This window comes from Poeciliopsis prolifica, unplaced genomic scaffold, assembly GCF_027474105.1.
Source record: "Poeciliopsis prolifica strain line A6 unplaced genomic scaffold, Auburn_PproV2 SCAFFOLD014, whole genome shotgun sequence".
Taxonomy (NCBI): Eukaryota; Metazoa; Chordata; class Actinopteri; order Cyprinodontiformes; family Poeciliidae; genus Poeciliopsis; species Poeciliopsis prolifica.
In genome coordinates, this window is record NW_026562389.1 from 5,804,114 (window position 1) to 5,828,746 (window position 24,633).

Genomic DNA, 24,633 nt, shown 5'->3' on the forward strand with positions numbered 1-24,633 from the left:
GTAGTGTAAGTCAGCTATTTCAAAAGCAGGAGTCTTCTAAGACTAAACCACAGCCAAGAAATAAAATATGGTGCCTGACTTTTCGAGTGCTTGAAGGTTAATTATTCAAGACTTTTCTCGCCTCACAACAAGCCAAGAAACAGCAGGATAACGTGGCAAGCAGCAGGAGCTTCTTCTTTATTCCCTCTGAGAGTGCCACAAGTTTAAACCCAGCGTTCTGTTTTAATTGAGATGCACATATTGTCTGGAGTCTGGCCCTTTCGAGCGCGCCAGAATAAAATGTAGGACAGGCATGACCTCAGTTATTCTGTATACTCAGTGAAGCAATCAACGATATGATTTGATCCAACAAAAATAATAATAATGTATTACAATGATGAATTGTGAGTGTGAACTATTTGCTGCTACATCTGTTTAATGATTAAAAATGTGCCCTTGCTCTCCGTGATGAATGAGCAACACATGAATGCATGTTGGTATAATTAAAGTTTTACATAATTAGTTATCTATCATATTAAAAAGCAATTAAAAACACAAATTGGCTGGAAATAAATGCTTTTACATTGCATAATAACATAGCATAATAACTGGATATGGAGAAAACCCTAGAAGACAATGCAAACATTTGCTTAATAGTCTATTAAGGCAAATCCATTTTTGCAATAATGACATGTTTTTCATTTTCCATCATTGGCAGAGAAAATATGCAGTGCAAGTTCTTCTTTGACCTCTCCCAAATTCTCCCTAGTTTTAGAGATTTTGGACTAATTAGCCATATAAAACCAACACTTGTAGGTTACAGAATAAATATATTCATTTTCATGTCAAATCACAAAATTAATTAAAAAACAGCCAAAAACATGTAATATGCTCTCTTCACTGCATAAAAAGAACTTTACAAACATCAGTATGGAAAGACTTTCAGTTTAAATTAGGATAGAGACTCAATTCCCACACAGTGAGATGTCATATTTCCCATATTTCAGGTCATGTTTACACCAGGTTACACCCACTCATTTTGTAAGATGAAAAATAGCTTCAGGGAGAATTGATTGAACAACATTCTACTTGGAAAACAGCTGCCCTAAAGAATGAACCAGAAGCAGACTTTACTCTATATCTAATTTTAGAATTATATAATGCTGCTCCTATTGATATGTCTTCAAGGGTTTTGTTGGCAGCAGAAATTTTATGTAGGTCAATATGTAGTGCAACTTAACAGAAAAATTGGCTTTTTAAAAATATATATTTTTGTCATTTGTTGATATTAACATTAATAATAATTATTGTTTTCTGTCTTCTGTGGAAAATGGAAAATGTTCATGCAATGTTGACATTATTATGAAAGTACAGCACATATAAGTTTAAACATGCAATGGTGATTTCCTTACCTAGTATATTAAACAACTCAGCTATAAAAGTCAATGTCTCAATAACGTGTCTTGTCAGCTTGAAGGTGCAGAATATAACTTTAATAAATAATATGTTTCTTTACATATTTGTTAAAACTGTCACATATAAAACACATTTCCATATGTGTTTTTGGTTATTGTGTCTGGGCTGTAACTTTCTAATTCTTGATGTAAGGTCAGTTTGATCAATTTCCACATACACCTTGAGGCAAACACACATTTTCCAATTTTGGTTAAATACCCCAATTGTTGTCTTGTTATAACCTCAAACTTTCCAGGAGGGAATATTCACCTGTTCACATGGGCTTCCATTGATTTCTGGCATCTGCTCAGTGTGTTTTGATGTCAAACTGACTACACTTTCAACATCAAAACCAGTTTTCCAGCATCTTCCAGTAAATAATAGACTTTAGTCATGGCAATTGGTGTGTTACAGCACAATTTGCACCTTTGAAAATGATAAAGTATATATATTGATATAAATGATTTAAACTCACTTTGAAGAAGAAAACTGCTTTTTTAAGGCAGCTTGTATATTTGTTGCTTGAAGGAATTCTCAATGAGCTCTTGACATGTTTTAAGCTTTACGATGACAAGTGACAAAATTCCCATGGAGCGGGCTTCCTAAAGCTCAACCAATTTCAGAGATTAATAATATAATATAATATAATATAATAATATAATATAATATAATATAATATAATATAATATAATATAATATAATATAATGTGCACAAACAAGAAATTTGGCTTTGGATTATATGTGCTCACATTGTACAGACATTCAGTACAAATATATATATATTTTAGAGAGAGTAAAATAAGGATAAAGGAACATCTAAATGTTACTGCCAAGCTTTCATAGATTAGAAAATAAAGAAAAAGATTGATGTGAAAGACACAAAATGCTTGTGTCTTCACATTAGAGTTAGAATTCTGGATCTAAGCCATTCATTGTGAGACAGCGTAAGGAAGCTCAATTTGGCAAATTGCACCCGGAACATCAATCTGAAGGTAATAGTTTTGGTGGGATCTATGGGGTTAGAAACCTTTTTCCTGACCTCAGACTTGTAGTGTTAAATGGAATATGTCACTATTGAGCTCCACAGCCAGGTTTATGTTGTGTCCTACTGAGACATAGTAAACCATCTGTAAACATTAGTTTATTCATTTTAAACCTAATCATTTTCGTAAGACTTTAACGTGACAAAAATAGTTTGTTTGAGCGGTTGACAAATTTATTTTCCCCATGTCAAATAAGCTCCGCCCAATTTGTAATGTTGCATCAGAATATCCCGGAAATGTCATCATCCCTCACCCGGCTTTCCTGTTGCTCACAGTTCACTTAACTAGCATAACTTAGCTCTGAATGTGGGCTCGTTCTTGATTTGTTATGGCTGAGCAGACTTTGGTAGAGGAAATGAATGACTTGCAAGTGGACGGGAGCATAAAGGTGATCATTTTATTTTTTCATATCGGGATAAATATACTGTTGAAAGCCAACTGGTAGCTAGCCTAGCATGTGGTAAGCATGCTGTCATTTAGCTCTTTGCTATGTGGCGCTAACGCTTCGGCTAGCTGAGTTGTAAGTGACAATATCATAAACGCTCTTCTACAAACTTTTTAACGTTTAATTTATGTTTAAATGTTTCCTGGTGGGTTGCGAGAAGTAACTTTCAGGTACTCGTGTTTCGTCTGTTTGCATGATTTTTCGTAAACCAGCCAAACTCTTGTTAAAAATTTGAATAATTGTTTATTTCATTGTCATTTGAAAGATTATTCAGTGTGTAACAAATTTTAAACTTTTTTGTGGAGATTGTTCTGGATTCACAGTATGAATCGATTTGCACCCAAAACCTAAATGTTTTTCATTTGACAAAGGTTTCATTATAGGCTGATAGAGGTCAAGGATTTGGTAACCTGGGGATAACAAACAATAATTAATTTGACACGTTTTTGTTTGATTTCCGTATGGTTGTCAACTACTACCAAAAGGTAGAACTTCTGTTACGATATTAACATTTGCACTTGTCTATGCCCTCCATATGCATTTTAAATATAGATAGAAAAACAGAATATATATATTGTGACCACATGTCATTATTATCACTTCCTTCATTGTGGTGTTTGGACAGGAGTCAAGTACACCCAGTAAGAATGGAGGGAAGAAAAAAAACAAAAATGTTTCTGGGGACTCGGCAGGCAAGACTGAGGTGAGTTAAACGTCATACGGGTTTCTTGACCTGACAGCATAAGATAATGGTGATTAACAAGTATTTATTTATTTGAAATACCCATTGTTTTGAGGTGACACTGACACCTAATCAATGTTATTCTTCTCAAGAAGCAACATTAACTTCTTGTTAAAAACTACATGTTATGAGAGCTGCTATTTAAATGAGATACTGATTTCCATTATGTATAAGATAAGTTCTTTGTTGAAATCGTGTTTTCTGGGAGAAATTTTTTGGAGAATTATATTGGTTGGTGGATTACAGGTTGCATGAGGTTTTCTCTGCTGTGTAATGTTTGTTTTTGAAAATCTCTTAACTGTACAATAGTTGTACATTCACCTGGATTATTCAGCTTCCTTAAGCTATATATATGTCCTGCGTTGTGTGGAAACACATTTGATGTCTCTGATTGAATTAATAAATTTGTTCCCGAATGGTACTCTAACTTAGGTGATTGGCATTTTCACAGAAGAATTACAAACTGGAATCTGGTCATTCAGGTTAGAGAACTTTAATACTGGGTGTGAACAGTCATATTTACAGTTGTCATCTTGTATCGAAATCTGCCTGGATGTTTAAAACCCAGTCTGAACAGGACGTTGTCCTGGGTTTGTTTAAGATGATCTATTTGCAAAAGAATCATTGCATACAAAACATGTTGGACTAGACTGTAAAACAGGGTCCTAACATTGACAAGCTTTGATGAAAATAACTACCTTTATCAGGTAGTTATTTTAAGAAATCTAAAGAATTTAAGACTTAAACTTCAAGATGTTCAAGTAAATGCAACATGTTTAAAACCAGTTTTGAAAATGAGTACTTAATTATTTTAATGAATGGGTCTCAACTTTTGTTCAGATGTCATATATTATATCACATATGTGAAATAATAACTCAGAAATGTACGTTCCTCGTGTACAACCTTGTGTGTGTCTACTAGACAAAACTACCTTCTGTGGCAAAGATCATTCAATAATTTTGTTTTTACATCGGGCTTTATTGTGAAACGTATATATGTAGCTATATATATATATATATATATATATATATATATATATATATATATATATATATATATATATATATATATATTTATAGCAAGTATTACAGTAGTCAAATATTTTCTACACTTAGCTTTTAAGTATTGACTATTTTTAATTTCAGTTTTTTTTTTCTTCTTTTTTTGTTGGTAAAATCCCTTAAAGTCTCATGTATCACTATGTAGTGCTTCATTCTAACGGTCACCAGTTTTTGATTTAAAGGCAAGCAGATCTGCTGTTCTGATGAACCCAGTGCATTTATTAAACACTGGTAGCCTATTAACTGTTAGCAGTCCTTGTACTTACAGCCTGTGTTTCCCCCACAGTTGTCACCACTGCCCCAGTACATCGACGACCGTCTCACTTTGTATGCAAAGCTGAAAGCCGAGCACGACGCTCTGATTGCAGAGAGAGCTGCGAAGGATAGCAAGCCTATCAAGGTGACCCTGCCTGATGGGAAGGTGGTGGAGGCGGAGTCCTGGAAGACCACACCGTACCAAGTGGCATGTGGAATCAGGTCAGCATAATGATAGCTCTGCTGTAATTATAGTGGTATTAACAGTTAATTCGAGTGAAGCAAATAAAAAAGGGGGCTACCAAAATTTGATTGCCAAAAGATGAACTGTGATGTGTTGCTATTTAACATGTGATTATTGTTGCTCTCATTTAAATAGTCCACATCACTTGTATAATTAAAAGCAGAAGTTGCCACCAGCCAGTCTTGTGGTTGTTTTATTAATAAGTTGATTAAATCATCTGGCCACAAACGAGTAAAAAAAAAAAAGGTAAAATATTTTGTGCATTTGGTATTCTTTGGTTATCTTAATCAATGATTCAATATAGAGTATATTTCTGGATATCAAAAAATCTCCACAAACCAAACTTTCTGTCTCTGATGTATTTATTGAACATACACTTTAAAATTCAGTATTTTTATAGGAAATCAAAATAAACTCTAAGGGAAAGCTTGTTTACTCTAGCTGCTTGTTAATATATCCCAAATTATAGCTTTGCAAAACAAAAGCTCACCAACTTGACTATATTCATTTATAATGTTTATGTTGTATAAATTGTTTCTAAGTTTAATATTGTGGTTTAATTTGTTTTGTTGCAGGCAGTAGATATTTCTAAGTAGAAAATGTAATTAGGAACACCCTGTGACCGAGGGAGCTGGAGCTTTCATTTTTCACCTGCCATTATCAGCAGAGTTTAAAAGGGATTTCTATAGGAGCCATTCCCCGGTTGATATGTTCCTGTTCTTTACTTTGATGTGGAATATTTTATGTTTTACGGTGCAGCCAAGGCCTTGCTGACAACACAGTGATTGCCAAAGTAAACAACAGTGTGTGGGACCTTGACAGACCTTTGGAGGGTGACTGCAGCCTTCAGTTGCTCAAGTTTGATGACGAAGAAGCTCAAGCCGTAAGTTTAAATCATTAATGGTCCTGTTTTTGGAGTAGTGGTAGAAACTGATGCATATAAATTTCTGCATGTGGTTATGAGTACAAGAATCAGTTTTCTTGCTTTTGACTGAATCAGATTTATTTATTTATTTTGGAGTAATTTGGACATATTTCAGTGTTATTTGTTGGGAGCATATAACACTCCCAAACTCTTCTTTCTTTTTTCTTGTACATGTCATAAGACTTTTCTGGCAATTATGTTACTAGATGTATCTAAGGATAAAATTACAGTTGCAACAACAAGTATAAATAGATTAATATTTTTTATATGAATTAATTTGCTAATGATTCAATTTCAGTTTTAACAGTATCCATTAATTTCAAACAAAACTATGTTTGATCAGTGATTCCTCCTAGAATTGCTTAATGGTGCATAAAATGCTGATCATTGTTGGAAAAATATTTGTATTGTAACTGTTGTCAAGACGTTGTTCCCTTTCAGACTTTTAATCATTCAAAATGTCTTTACTGCAATCTTAATAAGGACCAGAATAACATTGTTCAAACATGAAGTTTGGCAATCCAGTCAGATAAACGGCAACATTCTAGAGCTACTTTCTGTTTTTCCTTCAATAAACATCATGCTGTTTTGTAAAACATATTTTATTTAAGAAATTAAATTAGAAAAACACACATTTTTCATCACATCAGTTTTATTCGCCTTTGTATGTTTATCAATAATATAAGAAATATGTATTTTTAGTATATAACTGGCTGACATTTTATGCTAACATTTTAGGTTTACTGGCACTCCAGTGCCCACATCCTTGGAGAAGCCATGGAGCGTGTGTATGGAGGCTGTCTCTGCTACGGACCTCCTATTGAGAACGGCTTCTACTACGACATGTTTCTGGATAACAATGAGTGAGTTACTCAAGTTTTGGCCTCAGTTTTGTCAAGTAGTTTTGGTCTCAGTGAGAGTGTTTTGGGTGTAACGTGTGTCTAGCAGGTTCTATGAGATTGGTGACTAACATACCTCAGAATACAGGTAGTTGTTGAGTGGTTCAGGTAGTTGAGTTGTATTTTTCTTGGGTGTGTTTCAATTTAGCTTTAATGTGTTAACAGTTTTCTGGTGAATAATTTTTTCATTTGACTTTATTTTTTGCTACAGTTGCTTTTCGTCCTGCTGCAATGATGTTTTTCAAATAATTCTGCAACCCACTTAATGAAGTCAGTTTATGCTAATGCCCCTACTGGATACAGTTGGTCTAAGGATATTTTGACATTGCTGAAGGGCTAAAGCCAAGGACTTGTGGTGTTTGTTTTTGCTTTGTCTAAATATGACTTTGTTGGTGGACACAATTTCTTTTTTGCAGAGTCTGGGGCTTTTAGCTTACAAACTGGTTATATTTTACAACTTTATTCCTTTTTAAACAAAACAATTAAGCATTGTCTTTACACATTTAAAGTCTGTGCAGTCTAGAAATGTGTGCTATGTGTGCTATAAACTTAAATGTTATGAAAATTAGGAAATTTGACAAGTTGTGCATGGAAATACGCATAAAGCTAACTAGATTTTACTGAATTACATGGTAGATTACTTTTAATTGGGAAAATTAAGTAGAATATAACGCTTCTCTGTAAATAATGCTTAAATTAGGCATCATGAAGCGTTTCGACTCATTGCAAAACTGTATTGATACTGTGTCGATACTGTGTCACTGAATACTGACACCTGCTGGTGTCTGTGGGCTTGTTGCATGCGCATCGGTGTTGCCGGACCCATTGCTACTATTGTTTTTTTAACAGGGGTGTATCAAGTAATGACTTTGCAAGTCTGGAGAGCCTTTGCAAGAAAATCATGAAGGAGAAGCAGCCGTTTGAAAGGCTGGAGATAAAGAAAGAAACTCTTCTGGAAATGTTTAAGGTAAGGCGATGGATACACAAGTAAATACAAAGCAAATTCTAATTCATTATTAACCCTATAATGTTTTTTTAAAGTACAACAAGTTTAAGTGCCGCATTCTGAATGAGAAAGTCAACACTCCCACCACCACCGTTTACAGGTGAGTCCAAAGCTGGATGGAGTAATTGTAAAGACAACCTTAAGTTTGCTAGCCAAATTTGATCTGTTGTAAACATTTTTTGCACCAGAACTTGTTAACATACAAGTTCTGGTATGTTAACAAGTAGGTTAACATACCATGCTGACCTACATGACCTGAATCAGTGACATCTGTCATCTGAATTGGGAACATTGGGTTCTGTATATTAGATGAGAAATCCTCACAGGTTTCCCATGTAATATGTGCAATACTTTATATCTGATACTTCAGACATTTTTAAAGAAGAAAATATGTTCATATGTATTATTTTCCACAAATGTTGTGTCATTTCAGATGTGGTCCACTAATTGATTTGTGCCGGGGTCCTCATGTGAGACACACTGGAAAGATCAAAGCCCTTAAAATACACAAGGTTAGTCATAGAGTATAAAACTATGATGTGACACTATTTGTGTCACATCAACTATATTTAGTTTGTTCCAACTTCTGGAACAGAACTACTCTGTCTTACACTCATGGGATTTGGTGGACTCTGGAGAACGGTGAAGTTTTACACCCTCTCCCTGTTTTTCTGTTGTGCTAGAATTCTTCTACCTACTGGGAGGGAAAAGCAGACATGGAAACCCTCCAGAGGATCTACGGAATCTCCTTTCCTGACCCCAAAATGCTGAAAGAGTGGGAGAAGTTTCAGGAGGAAGCCAAGAACAGAGATCACCGCAAATTGGGCCGGGTAGGAACTGAAATAAAAAAAGCAGTGTCGGCTAGAAAGAGAGTAAAATCATTGTGTATTCTGAAAGGTTGAATATATTAAAAGCAGTTATTTATGGGTCTACTGCTATTCAGTCTACTTGAAAAACTTTTTTTAATGAAAGAATTGATTTGACTAGGCAAACCTACTTTTAAAATGACTGTGAAATTGTTTATTATAATCCAATTTTTCTGGTTGTCTTTAGGAATGTTTATAAAAATAATATTGATTATGTTGTTGCTGGTAATACAACTGATTTTATATTTTTCTTTTTGCATCAGTATAGAAATTGCTAAATTTATGATGTAACTTTTCAGATGAGTCACTGTTGATGCTAGAAGAAAAAAAGGAGTTATACTTAGCTCTGTTAAGCAATTGTTGCTACAGGGCGTGTGTCCTTATGCCTGTCTGCTCCATGTAATCATGCTTATGGAAAAACAAGTTAAACAGGAGCACAAATACAGACCAGGATTTGTATATAATGAGGTGTTGCATTATGTGAAAGGAAAATCTAGTTTTGACCTTGGTTTTACCCACTTAAATTTCCCATCACTTTAACAAACCTTTTCTTTTTTTTAATTCAGGAGCAGGAACTGTTCTTCTTCCATGAACTGAGTCCAGGGAGCTGCTTCTTCCTGCCTAACGGGGCCTTCATCTACAACACGCTGATTGAGTTCATCAGAGTGAGTTCGAGCCGACAGGCCCACAGTGGATAATTGCTTTGATCTCGCTCCAAGCTTTGAGGGGAAAAGTCCAGGGTTTGAGGCAGAAAGTTTAGTTTCACAGGAAAACCTGAAGAGAATAAAATGATCAGAATAGGCACTACTTGTTCTGTACAAAAGTAGAAAACGAAGACGTACAATAGGATTCAATATTTAACATGCATATTCTTTTCTCCATTTTCTGCCTTTTTTTATATTGCATACACATGCTTTGATAATAAAAAGGCAGTTTACAAAGCTGTTCTTTTCAAACAACATAAAAAAAGTGACTTACGCAATTATTCTTTTTGTTATAGATGGCAAATTAATGCATTTAGATTGCTCTAAAATAATAATTGATACATTAGGGTATGTTTAGTGGGTTTTTTTTCTATTCTAATATATTTTGCACCTTTAACTGTGCAAAATATATTAGTTATTATATATTAACTGTTCACATAAATATGTATCTTCACAAATTAGATGATTAAATTCGGTTCAGAATTAGACTTGTATATTATGCTGGTTAATTAAACACAAAATGCTATATTTCAGGTGCATATGAACCGGTGGCATCCTAAATTGTCACAGGCTGTAGAAACTTAACACTGATTTTCATCCGCTTCACTTTTCTTCCAGACTCTGGGACCTGTAGTTCAAAATTAATTTTAATTTCAAAAAGAAACTTTTAACAACTAAACAACCTTTCAGTCCTTTTGTTCTTAGCTCAAGAACTCTCCAAATATTGTATTTGTGCAGAATTACTTAACACAGCAACGTACTGCAGCCTTAATATGTTGTGTGTTTACTCTTGGAGCTCTGTGTCCAACTGGAGTCCATTCCTTGTAAACGTCCCCAAAACTCATGATTAGGCTTTGCGTCTCAATCAAGGCTGTGGTTATCTCTGTCACTTGTACACCTTTTTTCAACCACACATTTTTTTCCCCACTCAACATTCTGTGAATGTGCATCAATACTTTTTCAGCAATTACATTTTGATCAGCCACTGTCTGCTGGAAAACTGTCAAAGATTATGTAGAGTGTAACTGTTCTGTTATGACAATACATTTGTTCTTAATGTTAAAGTACACAAGTTTTAATCAGAAATAAACACAATAGTGCATTGTTTGCGTGTAACAGTTTTCAGGTAATACGGATATTACAGCAAAAGTTATGCTGTTCAAAACATAAATAAATAAACTAGCCAAAAACAGCTTCACAAAAAAGTTATATACATGTATATTTTTTTTAATTTTATGACTTATCTTGAACAGTAGGTTTAATTATTTCTACCTTTCTGGAAATTGATTAGTCTGCTAATTAGTCTAATGTTGGATTCTTCAGAATTTCACATCAACACTCTTTATTTTGGAAGTGGAAAATTTTAAATGTCTGTTTCAAAACTCAGGACTAACGACCAGAACAGCTCCTGAAGACTTAATCATTCAATATAAAGTCAGACATTTCCCCACCCTCCTTATCATCGACATGCAGTTTTACTTGAACTGTTTTACATTACCTTCTGTTCAGATAACAAGCAGAGTTGTAAAATCCTCAAATGAAACGTTTTGCTTGTCCCTATTGTGCGTTTCAAACTTCCTGTTTCAGTCCAAATATAATTCCTGCTTTTCACTTTGTTAGACAACCCCAAATCAAACTAAAGTTTGTAAGTCAAATACCGTTGCTAGAAGTGAACTAACCCTTTGAAAAATAAATCAAAATATGTAAATCAGATTAATTTGACGGCATTGAAGAAAAGTTATTTCTCTATATTGTAAAGGGTGAGAAATTGCTTTTCAAATCTTGATTCTCAGAGTGTGCACTCGGTTAGAAAAAAACACTTTAAGAAATTTCACTATAATGTAACAAAATGGATTTCTGACAGAGGCGATTTCGAGAAACGAAATTGGGTTTCATAAAGAAGCCCTGTCTGCACAAGCTTAAACTCCACCTCTGTCAAATATAGTAATCAGTCAGTCAAATACTTTAATGATGAAAAAAAATCCCATCAGTTGCCCAAGATTTTATTGTGAAAGCTCTTTCATGGCTAGATTTTGAAGTGTATCACCCAAGTAGACAAAGCAAGCCAAGATGTGTTAACACATAAAAATGAGACACAATAATCAATATAAATCCTCTCATGTGAATATGGCATATCAGATTTCAAGGAGTTAAGCAACAATAAAGCATTTTTTTCATTTAATTTAGTGTTTCTAATTTCCTTTATATAAAAAAATTGAATGTAAAGTTCCTTCCACAATTATTTACAACTCTGCTAAAACCTAAAGTAGTGTTAAGATTAATTCAAGATGCTGCTCTTCAACAACTCTTGCTGCTCGCTAGTGTTTTTCTAGTGAGATGCTAGAAAAATTGTTTTTAAGCATTGTCAATAACTACTGATTATGGGTTTTGAGATCCTTATCAAAAGAAAAGTCCAATAAAGCTAAAAAAGGCTGTAGCATTTATTTTTTTAGGAGTCACAAATATTGTGGAAGATGTTTATTTTTTGTTTTGTTTATTTATTTTTTTTAAATAAGTGTTTTTTACTTACATGTGGGCAATAAATATAATTTAATTAAGGTTTGGATTTTTTAAAATGTTCCACCAATATCTTTTGTATGTTATAAAATTTATTTAAATGTACTTATTTGAACTTTTTTCCTCTAATTAAAAGTGGAGGTTTCTTTTTGTTTGTTTTTAATTTCACCTTTATCTCAGTGAGAGATGTTCTCCCTTTTTCACAATATATATTTTCTCTAATTGTCACAGAAATTAGATTTTATGCAATGTTACTGATATAAAATATGAGTTGAGTTATGGGTTTTTTGGGGTTTTTTACACTATCTGTTGTAATCAGGTGTGGAAGGTGCTATTTGTTAGCAGAAGTCCTTCCCTGTGACAGAAGACTGTTCAAATCTTTATTTATAGTGCAGATTTTTTCTGCACTATGAATGCCTTTAAATGTCCTTCAAAGGCGCCATGTATCTTATAAGGAATACTTTGGCATGTCCTTCGCAGAGCGAATACAGGAAGAGGGGTTTCCAGGAAGTAGTGACTCCCAACATCTACAACAGCAAACTGTGGATGACTTCGGGCCACTGGCAGCACTACAGCGAGAACATGTTCTCTTTTGAAGCAGAGAAGGAGACCTTTGCCCTGAAACCAATGAACTGTCCTGGGCACTGGTGAGACATGGGCATTTTCTTACAGGAAATTGTATAATTTAGTCTGGCAGAGAGGGGAAAAATGAACATTAATTTGATAAATGAAAACACCCTGTAAATGACACAAATAATTTTGTTTTCCTCCTGCATAAAATGAAGTACCTTCATGCAAAATAGCTGTGATGTTAAGCTCTGTATCTTTTTGTGATAAACTGTCGCTGCAGCAGATTTTCAACCAGCACGGCTGAAATTGGAATGGCTTTAAGACCTTGTAGTGTTTTCAGATGGAAAATGTCCCATTTCTGTTTCCTGCTGAATGCTGAATTGCAGGATAAATAGAAATACCCATTTGGATCTTTATTTTAATATCTTTCATATGTTTATTTACTGCTCCAGTCTCTTATCGCTTCCCAATAAATCACATCATCATCTGAAATGACTTTTACCTTGTTTACATCAGTTGCATCAAATCTTGCATTTACTCTCAATGTTGTTTTGAATCAGTGTTTTATTTTTTATAACTTTAGATTGAAATCGCATTGTGTTTTCACACTTTTTTTCCTCCTCTCTGTTTGGACCCAGCCTGATGTTTGATCACCGTCCTCGCTCCTGGAGAGAGCTTCCTCTCCGCATGGCCGACTTTGGTGTCCTGCACAGAAACGAGTTGTCTGGAGCCCTGACTGGCCTCACGCGAGTCCGCCGCTTCCAGCAGGACGACGCGCATATCTTCTGCTCAATAGACCAGGTGAGGACTCTCTTACAAAAGCTCATTTCTGGAGGAGGAAAAGCTGTCTGTGGCTAATAATTTGCTCAGAATGACATTGCCTGCGTTGCTGTCAGCTGAGGTTAAAGAGTACAAGTTGGAAAATAAACTATGCTATTCTGAAATAATTTAAAATTTCTACACCTCATGTGTCAGGTCGTGCTGTGTTAATAATGAATGTGCAGCGTTTGGACAAGGAATATAAATTTATTCCTGATTCTGCTGCTTCATATTTTAATTGTCAGAAGTAAAACTGCGATGCCTGTGTGGCAGTTGTGTTCAGTGTTGTATTTTCGTCACAACACTGCTGCATTTCAGATCTGCTTCTTGTGGGTAAAGATTTAGTTTTTTTAATTTGGTAAAACTACAAATTGAGTCAGCTTTCCAGGGGAACACAATAAAAACGCTGTGTGTAAAAGCACAGTGTTTATTTGCAGGTGTCAAACTTTTACTACAACACTTTCTGGCACAGCAAACGTGTTATTAATGATGAATTGTTTGTCGTATTCCCATATCAAAACTCCAAATTCTTCTGCTCCATGGTGAACAGTTTGGAGACAAGGTTATTGCCCCGAATCACTTCCAGTATCAATTAAAGAGACCAAAAGTTCAAAAAGTGAAGCAATTTTATTCATTAGCATACTATATATGAAGATGCGGCAATATACAGCCAGATTGATTGTGATTGTGTATTGTGAAAAACGGCTGGAAAAAATACAAAGATCGTAAAGCCTTTAGTCCAAGGCGGCTCGATTTTAGGAAAATATGTGATAATATAACAAGCCATTAAAAGTGTACATGTGTTTCTGCTTTGGGTTCATTACAAACAGACCCTAGATAATGAGTGGAAAAAAATAAAATCTTAATTTTTCCATCAAATTTTATTGAAAACGAGAATTTTAGCCAACTTCTTTTTGCTTTGATACTGAGAAAAAAGTAACTGTTGTTTCTTAATGGCTTACCCGGTACACCTGATGTGGTCCTATTAAAATGCACTGGACTATGTATCATTGGTATATTACCAACAAAGAACTAAATGTATGTAGTTCTTGGCGTACTGTAACATTGTCATGCTTACAATAAATTGGGGTAAAAACACAGATAAAAGCTTAAGAACTGTAAAAAATAACAAAGCTAAGAATAGAAACATTAAACTGTTAACGCTTGTATAAATGATGTTTCACTAAATTTATGTTTTCAAATATTAATTTTCTGTTATTGTGGACCCCAGATTGAGGAGGAAATTAAAGGCTGCCTGGACTTTCTGCGTACAGTTTATGAAGTGTTTGGCTTCACTTTCAAACTCAACCTTTCTACAAGACCAGAGAAGTTTCTGGGAGAGCCAGAGATCTGGAACCAGGCAGAAAAGGTAATTTCTGTTCCTCTCAGTATATCAGAAAATATGAACACCCAGAAGGTGCTGTTAGAAAGTATTGGCTGAACAGAAGCAGAAGATTTATATTTTCTCAAAACGGCCTTCGGTTCGGTGGAAGAAAATGCTTTTTTCCTCTTCAGAGATAATATTCACACTTTGCTGCTTTCACTTCCTCTTCTGTCCCAGCGAGTTGATTTACAGGAAAAGCAGCAATGTTTCTGTGATTATTTTTTCAACTTAAAGCCTCAATTGGCTAAATTATTATGTAAAGCAAACAATGAGATGAGTTAAATTGAGCAATAATGACTGTTTAGCCTATAGATTACCACAAAACAGAACCTTGATTTAACTACTTGGAAGTCTGGGAGAATTTTGTAGAGTTTGTGTTAAATGGCAGCTGATAAAACAAAAGACTTTGTTTTCAGGTGCACTCGGGATTGAACTAAGGACATTAGATTGTTGGTTTTGTAAGGATTTACTCGAAGGCTTTTAGATGGATGAAAAGGTGTTTGTTGGCAGGTACACTGCTGGAATTGAGTTTTAGTTGGGGTTTTTTTACCACTTGACATACTAATCAGCACTTTTGTATGCACATTTTTCCTCTTGATTTTCATTACTTAACTTATTTATACATCAATTTTTATTCGGGCTGCAACTAAGGATTATTTTAGAAATCAATTTGTTTCACATTCTGCAAAGTTTTCATTTAACTACTTCATCTTTTTTGTGCAATGCTAAAAGATGCAAATAAACGAATACATTTATTTTTAATTAAAACATATTTTGCCTGAAATGTATTAACATTCGCCATTTGTTGCAAAAGATTAATCTGCAGCTAAATAAATACTTCTAACATCAACATGTGAAAAGCTGAGCTCTTTCTGCTTGACTTCACATCAGTGTAGAACTGATCTGCTGACTCTTTTGGTTTAACCTATTAACTGGATAGCCAAAGGTGCTTAACAAAGAGATTTTTACTTCCTATTCTGTATTTTCTTGTTACAGAATTTGATACAGAGGAAGCTATATATAAACCTGAGCAGTTCCGGGTAGAACATATTTACAGAGAAAAGTTCTTATTTTCAATCTTAAATACAAAATGTATGTAATATATGCTTTTTCCTACAGCTTTAGCTTAATTACTGTTCTGACTGTGTTCTTTCTTTTGAGTCCCTGTACTTCAGTAAATGATTGATCAGTTACTAAATTAATTAATGTTCATTTAAGCAATTTTTATTAAGTTCCCCACCCTCAAAAGTATTGTCTTTTTGTATTTTTACTGTTGTTAATTTACAGTGCTGTATTTTTTTTTATATCTGCAACTAATATTTAAAGTTTTTATTGAGGTGATTATCCAATTATCCAGAAAACTGTTGGTAATTATCCAACAGTTTTCTCTGTTTTCCTGGTATGAAAATTATCCAATAATCATGTTTTCCTGCAACCTTTTATATATCAACGTATTTCAAAAAAGTACATTTTTTGTTAAAATTTAACTCATGCATGCATTACTTGCAGCATAACATGTTTTAAGCTTTTATTATTGCTAGTTCTGATAAAAAATGGAATAAATGTAGCCTGGGTTCTTGTGAAGGATCTAAGAGAACTTGGTTGCACACCTTGTAAATCTTTGCACGCTTGAATTGGCTTTAGTTTACAATCCTCTTAAGGCTGTGGTTATTCTCGCTACTTATACACCTTTTTCTACCGCATGTTTATCTTCCATTCAACTTTTCATTAATATGCTTTCAAACAGCGCTGTGCAAACAGACTCTTTTGAGCTTCTGTAGCTTCTTCTCGTAGTTTACAGCATCAGTAATGGTCTGATGGACAACTGTCCAGTCAGAAGTATTTTCTGACATAGCTTTGGCCACAGTACAGTATTTCTGCATTAAACATGTTTTTCATTTTATAAAAATGTTCTTAAAAACTCTATGACTAAAATCAATAGAAATAGTTAAATTGGTATGGCATTAATAATAATCTTGTGTTTTTTATGTTGTTTTTGTGTTCTTATTTGTGATGCACCTGTAAGACACAACAGGTTGAGGTTAAAGGTCATGGTATTATAGCATATGATTTTCTTCCTATTTTGCTGTTTAATTTGTCTGAGAATTATGGTGTTTCAAGCTGCTATATATATTTATTTCTTTTTAATCTATTACATTTTTCTATAGGAAAAACTCCTGGACTTGATTTCTTGTTTAATGTTTGCAGTGAAACAGATGGAAAATGACATAAACCAAAAAGACAGATAAAATGGGCAGAATGAGAGGCAGAAAGCTCTGTGCTTTCTCCTCCTCATTTTATTGCTCAGAAACAACCATAACATAACATGGAGGCATTAGCAGTTCTCAGCTCAGTGATTTGTCCCAGATGAACTTTCTTGCTGTGCTTAGCAACACTGTTTACCTGGATATTGCTCAACCATGAATGTTGTTGTAAAGCAATATTAATCATTTCTGTTTTCGCAGCAACTGGAAAACAGCTTAAATGAGTTTGGGGAGAAATGGGTCCTGAACCCGGGTGACGGAGCTTTTTACGGACCCAAGGTGAGCGCAGCGCTGAAGCATTGATTTAGTTCAGCTGTAAATCAGCTGGAGGGAGGACCGCTGATCACATGTGTTTTTTATGTCTGCAGATTGACATTCAGATCAAGGATGCCATCGGTCGATACCACCAGTGTGCCACTATACAGCTTGATTTCCAGCTCCCCATACGCTTTAATCTCTCCTTTGTCGGGTAACAGCTTTGCTGCTTTTCATTAATGTTAAATACTGCTCACGATTCTTTTTTTTTTTTTTAAGTAGTTGGATGAAGTCTTAACTTCTCTTACTGCGTACATGTGATTTATGTCTTGCGTGTCTTTATTTCAATTGCATTTTTTTCAGTTTTGTTTGAATTGTTTTACAGTAATGATGGTGATGACCACAAGAGACCGGTGATCATTCACAGAGCCATTCTGGGATCAGTTGAGAGAATGATCGCCATTCTGACTGAGAACTACGGAGGCAAATGGTTCATGAACAATTCTATTTCATTTGATTAATCAAGAATATGGACAAATCCGAATGGATGGAGAAATGTTTGTTTTTATTTAAGTTGGTTTGAGTTATGTTTGAGTTATGACAATTATTGAATAATTAAAAAAAAACAGAAATGTATCCTGAACCTTTTTACAGTCTGTGTTTGTCCTGCTGCCGCCCCACAAGTCCAATAAATGCAGAAATGTTCTGTTCTTCTTCTTCAGGCCACTGTGGCTTTCTCCCGGTCAAGTGATGGTTGTACCTGTGGGACCAACCTGTGAAGAATATGCCGAGAAAGTAAGCACTCACCTCTGCTATGTTAATACAACGACACATTTCAAGGGCACGGAGTTACCCTGAGGTTGTCAAGTATTTAAATTTACCTCCAAGCTGAAGCTATTTGTCTTTTGTCTCATCCCTGATGTGCATCTTGTTTTTGGCTGGGATTCTGTGCCATACCAGAATCACAGAACTGTCTGGGAGTCTCACTGTTCAACGCTTATTACAGTCACAACAGCTTTTTTCTTCTGACTTTAAAGTACTGCGTTTTATTAGGCTGTATAAAAACACTTCTCATTTTTGTTCATTGGAACATTTTAGGAGGGATTGATGGATTCAAAAACAATAGATAGGAAAAATAATAAAGGAAGGAAAGAGGGGAGGTAGGATAGATTGATTGAAAGAAGAATTTCAAAATCTGACAGGAAGTCAAGTAAAACCAGGAGGAAGAAAACGTCATTGGATTGAAACGTGAAAGGGACGAATAAGTCGAGGGATTGTTTGGAAAACGAAAGGACGGAAAAGTTTTTGGAATTAGGACTTATTCAAAATAAGTATTGGTTTGAAAAAGGATGGAAAAAAGGAATGGCTGATTCGGGGGAAAAAAGGAGGTCAGGCTTAATTGTAAGAAGAAAGATGTGATTGGAGGAATGAAGAAATGGAGAGTTGATTGAGAGGGTTTACTAAAAGGAAGCTGGATGGATGAACTATTGATTAAGAATTGATTAGAAACACTGGTTGATGGAAAGAAGGAAGAGACTGATTGATTGGAAAAGGGGAGAAACGGAAGGTTGATTGGAGGGAGTATTTACTAAACGAAATGTTAATGGATGGAAGATTTATATAAGGCAAAGGTTTGAAGAAGGAAGGCAAGATCGGAAGGAACAATTGATTTTAGGGAGGAAAGGTTGAATGGTAGCAGGATTTATTAAATGAATGGTTGAGGAAAGAAAAATGGAGGAAAGCATCACAGATTAATGGAAGTAAAGGTCTGATTTCATTGGTTCTTCATGTCATGCTAATTTAAGCAGTTTTGTTGGGTTGGAACAAAAATATTTGGGACTTTATCTAACAAATTCTTAGTTCATCTATGATACTAAATAATTCAGGGAAACTTGTCATAAACTTAAAATAAACTCCTATAATGCTTGCAAGAGATTTATTCAGGAGATTTCAGCTTCAAAAATGTGCTTCATAAGGATATATTTGAGCTATTATTCTCTTGGAAATATAATCCCTTGCGTTTAGCATAGAAACACTTCCTGCTGAGTGACAGCATTTCACCAAGGATGTTTTTCCCCACAGAAAAATAAGTGGGTTTTTTTTGCAGTTTGCTATAAACCTAGTCTGTACTTTACATACGATTTCTGCAGCAACAGTCAACAAAATAGATTTGTGCACAAAGTTTTGGATCCATGTCAGTCAGTTGGAATAAAAGCCATGCTAAGAATTTTGAGCTTTTCTTACATCTCAGCTGCATTTCAGCTTGAACTTTATGTCAGGTAGAAGCAACATGACATGAATGTTTTACAGCTAGGAGGGCAACTTTTTTTGTTTTTTCACCACTTTTCTACGCAAAAGTTCCTATTTTATTTTGCTTTCATAGTAGAAATCAATCTTTTTTTGTTGTTGTTGTCTCAAGTGAATATTTTGGGGGTAATTTTGTAATCACAACCACCAAAATATAATTTTTGACACCATGTTGAAGTAATGAACATGTGACGCTTAAAACAAGCTTTGTCTTTCTTTGATTTACTCTGCAGGTCAAGCAGGAATTTCACAACAGCGGCTTCATGGCAGATGTGGATCTGGATCCCAGCTGCACTCTAAACAAAAAGATCCGAAATGCACAGTTGGCACAGTACAACTTCATCCTGGGTGAGTGGCAATATGGATTTATTCCTCTTTCATTGGTTCCTGTTCGTGTCTTTCCCATTGTCCGCCCAGATATTGATTAGTTTTTTTGTTTTTATTCTCTTGTATTTGTATTCTGCCTTGTCGGACAAAGTGGTGGGAGAGAAGGAGAGGACAAGCAACACTGTGAACGTGCGCACCCGAGACAACAAAGTCCATGGCGAGTGCAGCGTGGAGGAGTGCATCAATCGCCTCAAAGAGCTGAAGGCCTCGAGGAGTAAAAACGCAGAGGAGGAGTTCTGAGCTCAAACAACTTCTCTCCACAAGACCTCAATTAAATTCAGATGCTGTGTTTATGATCAACTTTTTAAGAGGGAGATGGGGAATAAATGCCTGCAAATGGCTTTATGTTTATGTCAGAATCTAGGCTTTTCTGTACCGGTGCAAAGATATACATTTTTCTGTTGTCTTCCATTTCCTGTCTCTGGTTATCACGGTGCAGCTCAACCAAACATTATGAAGTGTAACTGTCTTTCTCTTTGTTTCAAATGTAATATGGTGAGGTCCTTGAACAGCTCAGCAGAACAAGTCTGGAAATGAATAAATTGTTTCCTTAAACATTTTTCTCCAGTTTCCATATCACAAGCTCGTCGGAACAAAGGGAAAATGTTTTTTTTTAAATGTTCTTCCTCTTATCTTTTTGTTGCTCATCATTTTGTCAGGGAATTGTACATGAAATCCAATTTTGATAATTAAACAGTTTATTCTTGATGATTCTGTGCTGCTTTTTGAGGCATGATATAAGCAGGGTCTGAGTTAGAGAATGATCCTTTAAACTTGGGTCTACTTGATATGTTGCACAAAGCCGGAAAATTTGCTTTAGTCAGAAGAAAACCCAAAATGTGGAACTTAAAATCGACCTCTTAACGACTGCAATAACACCTGACCTTGAACTGGTGGATAAGCTGAGGCTTACTTAGCCTCATGTTGGCATCTTTAATTTCTTCGGTTGAGATTTCAGAGTTGAGAGGTTGCTTTTTTTTTTTAAAGCGAACAAAAGAAATGCAATTCAGCAATAAATAAATAAATCGTTTGAAGCAGAAGCATTCTGGGAGGCTCCAGCATTTTTCTTGTTAAAAATATATACACACAGATGGAAATTAACACTACACCTAACCATACTATAGTCACTTTATACTAAAATCAACTAATTTGGTAACTTTTTCTAAGTTACACAAATATTATTTGTGTTGTAGCCTATTGTTAGTTCATAAATTTTGTAGCGTATTATCTCTTCCTGCCACATGGGTCATCATTAATTGCTCCCTTGTTTGTTTGGAAGAGAATTGTGTTTAAATAATGCAAGCATTTCTCATTATGAATGGCAAAGAGGCACAGCACTTACAGATGGAGCAAAATATGCTGCAGAAAGGGCAGCAAGCACTAAACTCTGAATGCGGGTCAACAAAATTAGTTACTCCAGCTGCTCTGCACGATGGACAAAATTATAATATGTCAAAGGTCATCAGTTTGTTTATTTGATTTATTCTGCTTGGCACCAAATTGAAAAGAAAATATTTTTAGTTTTTTGTAGAGAGACACAAAACTGAATTATTACATAACCTTTGTCCTTTTGTTGGGGTGTTTTAGTGTTTTAAATTTTTATAAGTGAGTCAGATCTTTTTTATATGTTTGTTCAGAAAACATAACTCGATACGTGTCCTTATTTTTGACATATCCATATTTCATATTCTTACTTATTATTAAAATAAATTTTTTTTAATGCTTTTTTTTATTAGTCATTTTACAGTGTTACAAGTAGAAATGAAAAACAGACTGAAGAAGATTAAAATATCTGTCAGAACGTAACTGTGTGGTTTACCAAATGCGGCCACAAGGGGGAACAGCTGAAACGGGATCCTCTGTGTGGGGATATTGGGAATTGTGTTCTTGTCAGTGGAGTGTGGGAGAGAAAAACATTTTGATAAGGGGTTAATGAAAAAGTCAGTGGAGTAGGGGAGTGTCAACAGCCAGAGCAAGACAGCTTGAACTCTCTGGGGATTCGGCTGTTCTGTGGAGTCCAGCATCTCTCCGTGAATCCCAGCTCTCTCTTGTTCCGTTGGATTTCTCCTGCATGCCTGACTGACGGATCTGACCACATTGGGTCAGAATGGTTCACTGAGCTGAGCAAACTTCTCTGCTTCCATCCAACATGTGTTTGAAGGACGCAATTGACTTGTTTCACTTATTTTTAACCATTGCTGTTTTGTGTAGTTTTTAAAGATGCAAGCTGTTTCCCAGCCACAAAAAATATTAGAATCGAATATCTCTCTGAATTTATTAATGTGAGGAGAATAAATCCTGCACGGTTTTAGTATTATTCCCAATTATGTCCCCAAGCGTCTAAAAATTTTAGATTTATGGGAATCCTTTGTCAACTGCCTACGTTTTATTTTTATTTTGATGTAATTTTTTAAATACAGTATGTAGTTTGAGTTAGTTATCAGCATTCCTAATTTGTTTCAGTGTTTTTAAAATTTTTTACATTCTTTGTTACTACCACACACCTCTTTTGGGATTTTATGTGATAGGTTAACAAAAGTTGTGCAAAATTGTAAAGTGGAAGAAAACTGATAGATGATTTTAAACTTTTTTCTTTTAACAAATTTGAAAAATATCATTTAAATATTTGTTCGTCCTCTCAAAGTCTATTCTGAGGGATCTTGTCCTGCTTGAAGGTGAAGTTCTGTTGCAATTCTTTTGCAACTGACCTGCACCTGGCCAGTTTCCTTAGCGTTGCTGAAAAAAATCAACAACACCCATACATCATGATGCAGCCATCACCATCACCACAGTGTGTTTACAATGATGCACAAAGCTACATTTTCCTTCACAAGTAGCAGTAGGCATGTTGCCTATGAACTGTCAAAAACTTTCCACTTGCCAAAATACTTTCATTGTTCGATTGTGCCTCTCTGATGTACTTTGGGTATGCTGTATCATGAATCATAAATTGTGACACTGCAACACATCAGTATCTTTTCTAGGGTTGGACATTATATATATATATATTTTGTTTTTCTTTTACAAATAAACCTGATTGAGGGATTTCATCTAACAGTGCTGGGAAATTACTTTTTTCCACAACACAGTTTTTCTGATTAATGGTCTCCTTGCCAAACCTGAGTGAGGTTTTGCAATGCTTTTAATTTTCAGATGGATGCATCCCTGTCCTGTCTGCTGTGTTCCTCGGTTTTTGTGGTGCTGCTTGTTTGCTAATATTCACTAACAAACCTTTCAGGCTGTTACAGAACTGGATAAAATGCTTCCACTGCATTTTATTTAGCAGTTTTGGAATAACATGGACTTGAATACATATGAATGACACACTTTTCAGATTTCTTGCATTTCACGGTTTGCACTACAGAGTCATCTAAATATCAGGATGTTCAATAAAGTCAATTTATTTCAGGTGGTGGAACACTTTATGGAGCTTAAGTACACACAGATGGATGTTAGAAAGCCTTCACTTCTGTTAAATATAATAATTTTTCTATTATAGGTGATGAAAACATGACATTAAAATTAGAATATGATGTTAGACAAATAAAAAGAAGCATGTTTAAAAATATAAATGTTTGCCTAGTGAAAAGTCTGTCTGTACTTGCTGAAAGATTATTTTCAAAATTTGACTCATTTAGATATATATTCTAATTTACTGAATTTGACTGTATGCTGTGTTGGTCTATCACTTAAAATCACAATAAAACACATTTTAATGAAATAAAATGTGAAAATGTTAAAATTGTTTGAATACTATATGTGGTTGTATGAAAAAAAAGTTTTGTTAAGGAAATTGGAATAATGTCATAAAAATGACTTTTTAGATAAGGTTTATGGCTTTTAAGTAAAATGACACTTAAATTAATCTTCCATTGTTTAATTTTGTTTGTTATTTATAGAGCCAGAAGTCTGATTTCATTTAACATCTGTTTTGAGCCTCTTAAACTATCCTACTGCTGACATATATTGGCAAGAAATAAGAAATCTAATTTCTGAACAAGAACGTAAATGAACGCCCTTTCCTGAAACGCAGGACTGCTCTCATAAACCACATCACCACTTCTTTTCCTATCTCTGCTTTTACAAGATGTTAGCCTTTGTCATTGTATTTGTTTTCTGTCATCTCCATGACAACTGTCAGCAGCCACAGCAGTCATATCCTCAGCCTGTATGATCTATGTGAAGGGTTTTTTTTTTTCTTCCCCTTTGCTGTTTTTTTTCCTCCAGAGTGACAGCTGAAAGCCAAAAAGCCTCCCCTCCGTGACACACTGAGGCTGCTACCTACACCCTGCCTTTTCATCCTGGAGCAGTGTTGCTTCTGGGCCAAACAAATACATACTTGACTTGTTACCAACTCTTCTTTCCTCCAACACATCTCTGACTGTGGAAAAAAAAAAAAAACGCCTATCATCCTAGGACACACATACACACCCTCCTCCTGTACCATAACCCATGTGCATAAATGCAGCAAAACCCCAAATTATGGTCAGCCGCTCATGAAGTTA

At 34.9% G+C, this 24,633-nt stretch overlaps 1 protein-coding gene across 1 annotated transcript; it reads left to right on the plus strand.

Annotated features, from left to right (window-relative positions):
- Positions 1–2,722: 2,722 nt before the first annotated feature.
- On the plus strand, positions 2,723–20,836 carry tars1 (threonyl-tRNA synthetase 1). Its single transcript, XM_055039861.1, has 19 exons — positions 2,723–2,865; positions 3,548–3,625; positions 5,013–5,203; positions 5,985–6,108; positions 6,889–7,013; positions 7,899–8,016; positions 8,091–8,155; positions 8,489–8,567; positions 8,739–8,885; positions 9,488–9,586; positions 12,623–12,789; positions 13,351–13,513; positions 14,763–14,900; positions 17,381–17,458; positions 17,548–17,648; positions 17,820–17,924; positions 18,157–18,229; positions 19,975–20,089; positions 20,220–20,836. Exons 1-19 carry the CDS (start codon positions 2,806–2,808, stop codon positions 20,366–20,368), a joined length of 2,175 nt encoding a protein of 724 aa, XP_054895836.1. The 5' UTR covers positions 2,723–2,805; the 3' UTR covers positions 20,369–20,836.
- Positions 20,837–24,633: the final 3,797 nt, after the last annotated feature.

What these genes read in the sequence shown, in the direction of transcription:
- tars1 (XM_055039861.1), top strand. Translation starts at nt 2,806, where the DNA reads ATGGCTGAGCAGACTTTGGTAGAGGAAATGAATGACTTGCAAGTGGAC. An exon ending in ATGTTTCTGGATAACAATGA is followed by an intron (nt 7,014 to 7,898) that starts GTGAGTTACTCA and finishes TTTTTTTAACAG; the next exon opens with GGGTGTATCAAGTAATGACT. An exon ending in GAGAACTACGGAGGCAAATG is followed by an intron (nt 17,925 to 18,156) that starts GTTCATGAACAA and finishes CTTCTTCTTCAG; the next exon opens with GCCACTGTGGCTTTCTCCCG.